The sequence below is a fragment of the Chinchilla lanigera genome, unplaced genomic scaffold (genome assembly GCF_000276665.1).
Source record: "Chinchilla lanigera isolate Chin_1 unplaced genomic scaffold, ChiLan1.0 scaffold00080, whole genome shotgun sequence".
In the NCBI taxonomy this organism is placed as follows: domain Eukaryota; kingdom Metazoa; phylum Chordata; class Mammalia; order Rodentia; family Chinchillidae; genus Chinchilla; species Chinchilla lanigera.
The window spans coordinates 4,430,895-4,438,449 of record NW_004955481.1 but is presented as its reverse complement, the minus strand read 5'-3'; the positions used below and the strand labels follow the sequence as shown (position 1 = coordinate 4,438,449).

The 7,555-nt window shown below is 50.6% G+C and overlaps 2 protein-coding genes across 2 annotated transcripts in view; one reads left to right on the top strand and one right to left on the bottom strand.

Moving 5' to 3' along the window:
- The first annotated feature begins 611 nt into the window (after window positions 1-611).
- Rpl23a (ribosomal protein L23a) lies at window positions 612-5,083 on the top strand. Its single transcript, XM_005402719.1, has 5 exons — window positions 612-720; window positions 1,298-1,481; window positions 4,022-4,198; window positions 4,721-4,790; window positions 5,019-5,083. Exons 1-5 carry the CDS (start codon window positions 696-698, stop codon window positions 5,031-5,033), a joined length of 471 nt encoding a protein of 156 aa, XP_005402776.1. The 5' UTR covers window positions 612-695; the 3' UTR covers window positions 5,034-5,083.
- A 219-nt stretch (window positions 5,084-5,302) lies between these two features.
- Tlcd1 (TLC domain containing 1) overlaps window positions 5,303-7,555 on the bottom strand; it is a gene marked incomplete in the record, with an annotated part of 3,225 nt that continues 972 nt past the window's right edge. Inside the window, 4 exon segments of the mRNA XM_005402717.2 lie at window positions 5,303-6,090; window positions 6,639-6,721; window positions 6,805-6,887; window positions 7,207-7,555. Coding sequence (XP_005402774.1) covers window positions 5,707-6,090; window positions 6,639-6,721; window positions 6,805-6,887; window positions 7,207-7,400 — 744 coding nt within the window.

Below are 7,555 nucleotides of genomic sequence, written 5' to 3'. Positions count from 1 at the left end.
CCGGAGAAAAACCAAAAAAAAAAAAAAAAAAAAAAAAAAAAGCAACAAGATACTCCCTAGTAAATCAAAAAACTAAGGGGCTGGAGATTTAGCTCAGTGGCACAGCGCCTGACCGGTGAGTGCAAGGTCGTGAGTTAGATCACCGGTAGCGGGAAAAAAAACAAAACAACAACAATAAAAAATCAATAAACTAGGGCCCGGAATATAACTCAGCGGCACAAGCGCCTGCCTGCCAAGTGCAAGGTCCTGAGTTTGATTCCCGGTACCAAATAAATAATAAATGAATAAACAAACCATCCGGGTGTGGTGGCTCACGCCTGTAACCCCAGCACTCGGGAGGCTGAGGCAGGAGGATCATTGTGAGTTCAAGGCCAGCTTGGGCTACAAAGTGAGTTCAAGGCCAGCCTGAACTGCATAGCGAGACCCTGTCTCAAAAAGACACACCCCCACACAAATCAATAAACCAAACCAAAAACTACAACTCCCAAGAAGCTTTGGGGCCTGAGCGGAGGTTGGGGGGGGGAGTGGCGCATGCTTAGTTACTCTGGCGAAGAAATTAAATTTAACTACAGTTCCCAGCGAGCGACACTCTAAAGATTATCCAATCAGAATACTGTAAAAAAAATCGCGAGTCTTTCGTGAGATTTAGGGCTATAAGCCCATGGGAACGAGGTTAGGAGGCCCTTTTTACCAAGATGGCGCCGAAGGCGAAGAAGGAAGGTGTGTACTGGGCTGGAGGGAGGGGTGGTTTCACGGCGGGTTTGTCCGGAATGCCGGGAGAGCGAACGCATTCGTAGGGTCGGGTTGAGCCCTGGGGAAATCTTCGGAGCTACTGTCTGCGATTGGGGTGCACCGTGTCGAAAGTGGGCCGCGTAAGCAAACCACATGGGCTAGAGTTCCGTGAAGGGGTTTGGAACGGCAGCCCGGCCGGCGTTATCCGTCAGGGCGAGCCACACTGTTGACTCTGAGGAGCTCAATCATCCGCAGGCCGGCGCTCCGTGTCGCCAGACCCGTAAGCGCATAAGTGGCTTCAGAATTATCTCTTCCTTTTTTATGTGTTAAATGGCCTCTCTCTTACGGAGTGCTAGTTTTTTTCGTTTTGTCCTTTAAGTTATTCCTGATTGGTTGTTTTCGCTTCACATGTCGTGCACATGATGGAAAAGTTAACTATCCTGAGATTTGTGATGTCTCCAAAGGAACCGCTGATGCACGTGTAGTCGGGGGCACCCGCTAGCAGACGTGGGGCCGGAAGTGACCAACGGGCTTTTCCATCCCAGACCTTCGTTTTCTTTTCCAGCTCCTGCCCCTCCCAAAGCTGAAGCCAAAGCCAAAGCTTTGAAGGCCAAGAAGGCCGTGCTGAAAGGCATCCACAGCCACAAAAAGAAGAAAATCCGAACGTCACCCACCTTCCGCCGTCCCAAGACACTACGGCTCCGGAGACAGCCCAAATACCCTCGGAAGAGCGCCCCCAGAAGAAACAAGTCAGTACTGCCCCTATGCGTGCCCGAAGATGTTCGGATGTCCTTCATTTAAATTACCCGCCCTGGCGTGTGCTTCTCAAAAATGCATTGATACCTCGTGTACGAGAATGAGATTTTCAGCCTCCCGAGTACTGGGATTACAGGCGTATGCCACCACGCCCGGCTTGTTCTTTTGGGTTTTTTTTGGAGACAGGGTCTCGCTGTGCAGTTCAGGCTGACCTTGAGCTCACTTTGTGGCCCACGGTGGCCTCGAACTCAAAAACGATCCTCCTGCCTCAGCCTCCCTAGTGCTGGGATCATAGGCGTGAGCCACCACGCCCGGCCTAAATTTGTTTTTTTTTGTTTGTTTTTTGGGTTGTTTTTTTTTTTTTTTGGTGGTACTGAGGATTGAACTCACGACCTTGTGCTTTCCAGGCAGGTGCTTATGCCACTAAGCTATATCTCCAGCCCCTGGCTTGGTTGTTTTTTGAGACAGGTTCTCCTGTGTAGTCCAGGCTGGCCTCAGACTCGAGGTGATCCTCCTGCCTTGGCCTCCCAAGTGCTGAAATTACAGGTGGGTGCCATCACACCCAGTTTTTCTGCCCTACTAAGAATTAAAAGTTTTTAGATACCGGCAGAAAAATTGTCAACATACAGTGTCAGATTTTTTACATTGGTTATTCAGCATGGTCAGAGTTTGAAAGTGTTGTGTGGGGAGTATGAAGTACAATTAAGCCGGGTGTGGTAGCTCACACCCAGCACTCAGGAAGCTGAGGCAGGAGGATCATTGTGAGTTTGAGACCAGCCTGGGCTACAAAGTGAGCTCAAGGCCAGCCTGAACTGCATAGCGAGACCCTGTCTCAAAAAGACCAGAAAAGGCCGGGGATATAGCTCAGTGGCATAAGCACCTGTCTGGCAAGCCTAAGGTCCTGAGTTCCATTCCTGGTACCAAAAAAGGGGGGGCGGGAATCCCAGCAGGTGGGAGGCTGAGGCAGGAGGGTCAGTGTTGGAAGCCAGCCTGGGCTACATAGCTAGAGCCTTTCTCAATCCCACCTTCTGCCAAAAGTATATATACATACATACACACTTAGTGTGCTTGTGGCATTTAATGCTTGAGGAAACCGTCCATGGAGGTGAGGGTCTTTGTGTGTGTGTGTACCATATTGAGGATTTAACCAAAGTCTTTGCACGTGCTATGCAGATGATCCACTGAGCTGCATCCCCAGCCCATTTGAGACAGTTTCTCAAAGAATTTGGGTGGGTGGGTAAAAGGTATTTTCTAAGAGAAAGAGATGAGAGTGTGCTTCCTTTATGCCCCCAATTTGGACCTATAATTTCCTGTAATAAAGGGTTAGGATCTTGGCTACCTTCAAAACAGGAAAATGTGTGACTGGATAAGGACTGGCTTATTTGAAATTCAGAGGGAAAGCTGTTTTCAAGGTAACCTGTAATCCTACCACTAGAAGCTGGGGCAGGAAAATTGTGAGTTCAAGGACTATCTGGACTATATAGTGAGACCCTGTCTCAAAGTGGTAACTGTTGATCACAGCCTTTCTTTTTGTGTTTTTTAGTTTGTTTGTTTTGGTACCAATGGAACTCAGGACCTCACATTTCCCAGGCAGGTGTGCCACTGAGCTACATTCCAGGCCCCAGCATAGCCCCTGTTTAGCAGTCATTGGGGGCCAGAATTTTTGTGTTTGGGGGGATTTGGGGGGGGTGTTTGTGGTTTTTTGTTGTTGTTGTTGGGTTTTTCTTTATTTTTGTTTTTGTTTTTTTGGCTTTTTGAGACAGGGTCTCACTATGTAATACAGGCTACGATCCTACTGCCTCAGCCTCTCAAATGCTGGGATTACAAGCGTGTCCTAGCACGCCCAGTTTGTGTGTGTGGTTTTGAGACAGCATCTGTGTAGTTCAAGCTGTTCTTTATCTCACTGTGCAGCCCAGGCTGACCTCAAACTCCAAGATCCTCCTGCCTCAGCTTCCCAAGTGCTGGGATTACAGGGTGGGGACAGAAATGTTTGACCCACCCTCCTAGGGAACTGTCAGCATGAAACTCCAATAAGTGAGGGTTTGAGTCAGGTGTTTTTGGCAAGCCCAAGGTCATGAGTTCGATTCCTGGTACCGGAAGAAAAGACAAAAGACAAAAAAAAAAAGAGGTGTTTTTTGTTGTTGGTTTTTTTTTCTTTTAGACAGGGTTTTGCTATGCAGTTCAGGCCAGCCTTGAGCTCACTTTGTAGCTCAGGCTGGTGTTGGATTTGCAATGATCCTCCTGCCTCAGCCTCCCCAGTGCTAGGATTACAGGGGTGCACCACCACGCCCAGCTCAGGTGGTTCTTTAAAGGATGAGCCCTTAAGGTTAAATAAAATAGGTAAGGTTCTGCCTCCCAGTAGGAGCTTCACACCCCTAAGAATAAGGTGCATTTGATGACACTTGTTAGCGACCAAAGTCTGACAGAAATGATTGCTACCCATTGTCTGATGCACCTGTGTTCTCAGCCTTGGGCTCCAGAAAAGTCCACCCTACTCGGACCAGGCCTGGTGACCCCAATGTTTTCTCCCCAGGCTTGACCACTATGCCATCATCAAGTTTCCCCTGACCACAGGGTCAGCCGTGAAAAAGATAGAGGACAGCAATACCGTCGTGTTCATTGTGGATGTCAAGGCCAATAAGCACCAGATCAAACAAGCAGTGAAGAAGCTCTATGACATTGACGTGGCCAAGGTCAATACCCTAATCAGGTGAGTGGGGCCCCAGGCGAAGTGGTTGGAACTAGGTATACTTTATGAGCTTTTTGCGGGGGAGAGCAGGAATCAACTTGGAGCATTGCACTTGCCAAGCAGGCACTTGTGCCACCGAGCTAGATCCTCAGCCTTAGAACCATGTATGTATACCTTAAAGCTCCCTGATGCTAAGGTCAGAAATAGGATTTACACAGTATGAGCTCCCCTATGAAATTAGTCCTTTTTATCAAGTATAGAGCTGAGGAAATTCCCTCTGGGGCTTCACCGATGGGATTGAGGCAGAGGCGGGCACTGGAGGATAGTACAGATTATGTTAGATTATGTAAATTTAGTCTCAAGTGTCTTGTGTTCCCAATGAAAGGAAATTGGCTTGGTGGCTCCTCTGTGCAAATGATGGAAAATTCACTATTTGGAAAAGAATGACATGAACAAAGGAACCGCTGATGCACCAGAGGACTAGGGGGGGGAAGGAATGGGGGCAGGGAGCTCAGCAAGGCTAAGGCTTCCTTCTCCACCCAGGCCTGACGGAGAGAAGAAGGCATATGTTCGACTGGCTCCTGATTATGACGCTTTGGACGTTGCCAACAAAGTAAGCTTCCTCCCCTGTATACAGGACCCCCAGTACTGCACACCTGCCCGCTGGGTGCAAATGATGAATCTGTTAGCGACCAAAGCCTGACTTTGCCTGATTAGTCATACATGACTGACTGCACCCTGATCCTTAATAAGCTCTGCCCATCTAGCCTCTCATCTTCAACACTCCATCTTAAATCTTCCTATTTCAGCTCTGGTAACAAAGCTTCATTTTGTTTTTCAGATTGGGATCATCTAAACTGAGTCCAGCTGGCTAATTCTAAATATACGTTTTTTTCTTCATACATATGCTGCTTGTCTTTGTCAGTTTCTGGTTGGTTTGGGAAAGGCCATGCTGTGGGTGGGATACACTAAACCAATGGCTTGTTCAAGACTCCTGGGGTGCTGGTGGACAAAGCCAGGGCCTGACACGTGGTGGGTAAACTCCCCACCCCTGAGCTGCATTTCCAGCTCTGAGTAAGACTCTTGATACGCTTACCTATGGGAACATAATCCATCAAGCCACGATGCTCATTAATAACCCTGGCAGTGAGAGCGTAGGTACCACCAGAGCTATTTATTACTCAGATGAAGGTTATTTGTCCTAGGACAACTCATAGGGACAAGGGAACAAGCTTTACAGGATCCCCGCTTCCTTTATCCCTGGAAGTTTAGAATTGTCGTTAGCATCCATTTCAGGTCAGTGTGGGTTGGATCCTTGTCCTCACACCCACATACCACGTCCAACCGGTTTGTCTGCTTCCCTCAGCCATTTCCCAAGAAAAGATTTTAAGGCTTCAGAGGAGTGCTTTCATTAGTGTTTTCAATAGTGTGGGTGTTCAGGCATGGGGTAGAGACCCAGCTTGTAAGTGAGGCTGCTTCTCTTCTGGCTGTGTTTGCTGTCCTTGCCACATGTCCCAGGCTCTGTTCTCTCATTCAGTCAAGAACTTGTCTTTGTGTTGCTGGCTGGGGACACGTTCAGGGCAGAAGTCAGAGCGCAGAAGGCGGGAAAAGTAGATGAGGATCATCACATCCAGCATGAGCAGGATGGCCAGCAGAAAGGAGCCCAGGGTCCTCTGGCCTGCATACTGCAGGAAGAAGTTGGTGAGGTAGGCCTGAGGGGCCAGGCGGAAGAGGAAGTACATGACCAGGTTGACATACTTGTTAACCCGGTAGAGGAGGAGATCCTGGGCATTGTTGATCTTCATCATCATGCGCATGGTGAGGAAGATGTTGCTGACTTCCACCAGCAGTGTTAGGACACCTCCGCCAACAAAGCTCTTCCAAAAGATGCCCGAGAAGAAGGCGCCCATGGCCTAGAGGATAAAGGAGAACAGTTGGGAACCCAAGTGCCAAGGCTCCTGGGAGTTGGTGGAAGTGTCTTAACCACCAGAGAACTGGACAGTCTCAATTTTTTTTCTATTTTGTGTTGTCAGGGATCAAGGCAGGAGGCACTTTAGCTGAGTGCAGAGACACTCCTCTAGCTCTTTTGAGATCAGATCTCGTTACCTAGACTGTTCCTTGAATTTGTGATTCTTGCCTTAGCCTCCCCAAGTAGCTGTGATTACAGGAATGTAGCACTGCACCAGACCACCCCAAAGTCTTCTGGCCTAGCAGTTTACATCAGGTACTTTTTTCATTCACTCCATCAGATTCTAATTCCTGCAGACAGGTTCTGGGCATGGTGGGTGCCATTCCCAGCCTGTTCAGCAAGAACACAAAGATAGTGGCACCTCATCTTGAAAAGTGGAACACGGCAGGGAGGAGTTGAGATGGCCTCTCACGTTCACAAAGAACGTGGCACTAGGGGCTAGGTTGCCACCAGCAGGGCTACACATACCACAGTGCATGCGTTCTCACTTACCATGACATGGTGAACCAGGTATTCCCAAGAAGCTCTGGCCTGACGACTAATCACAATGTCCACCGTGTCGTGGATGAAATACCCTAGTGGAGAAGAGGTCATGAAACAGACCTAACAGCTTTTATCCCTTGTACTCCCACTTCTTGGCTTCCCAGCCAAGACCTACCTGCAGAGAAGCAAACGAGCAAATAGCCGGAGAGCGACCACGCTGTCTCAATCTCCACCAGCATCTCAGGCGTCTGCCATAAACTGGGAGGGAGAGCGGCAAGGGGAAAGGCCCTTAGCATAGTCGGCAGCCGGAGAGACCCTCAGCTCCCCTGGGACCGTGGCAGTCCCAGGACAGTCCAGGCTCGCGCCATTGGCTGGCAAGGGAGCGAGGAGGGGCTTGGCCGAAACCCCGGGGCCTCGGGTTTCCCTGGGCCGCCCCTGGTTGGGTAGTTTTCCCAACAGGGAATCAGGTGAGACACACGGCCTCGGCCCACTGGTAAGTGATGGAAACGCTAACATGGGAGTCTGTGCGGCACCCGCACGGGGTCCAGGGTCACCTCACCCCCAGCCGCTCACTTACCACAGCAGCGCCCATATCCCCGACACGATGGAGTGGGTGAAGGAGACCAGCAGGTTGTGCCAGCGCCAGGTACGCAGGGGGTCGGTGCGCACGTGCGCGGGCAGGGGCAGGCGGCAGAGCCCGCGCCTGAGCGCCCGGAAGGTCAGCGTGGCGCCCAGGAGCAGCGGCCAGGCGGGGTGCAGCAGGGGCAGCATGCCGGCCCTCCCTGCTGACCGTCTGTCCGCCCTCTAGGCCGCCTCCTCGGGGTGTTCTGCGAACCGGGCTCCCGCGCCCGCCGGCCGCCAGCCCCACTCAGTTCTCGCGGAGCCCTCTAGGCCCCTTCGCTCCTCCCTGGCCTGCCAGCCGGCCG

What these genes read in the sequence shown, in the direction of transcription:
- Rpl23a (XM_005402719.1), top strand. Translation starts at nt 696, where the DNA reads ATGGCGCCGAAGGCGAAGAAGGAAG. An exon ending in GCCGAAGGCGAAGAAGGAAG is followed by an intron (nt 721 to 1,297) that starts GTGTGTACTGGG and finishes TTTCTTTTCCAG; the next exon opens with CTCCTGCCCCTCCCAAAGCT. An exon ending in AGCGCCCCCAGAAGAAACAA is followed by an intron (nt 1,482 to 4,021) that starts GTCAGTACTGCC and finishes TTTTCTCCCCAG; the next exon opens with GCTTGACCACTATGCCATCA.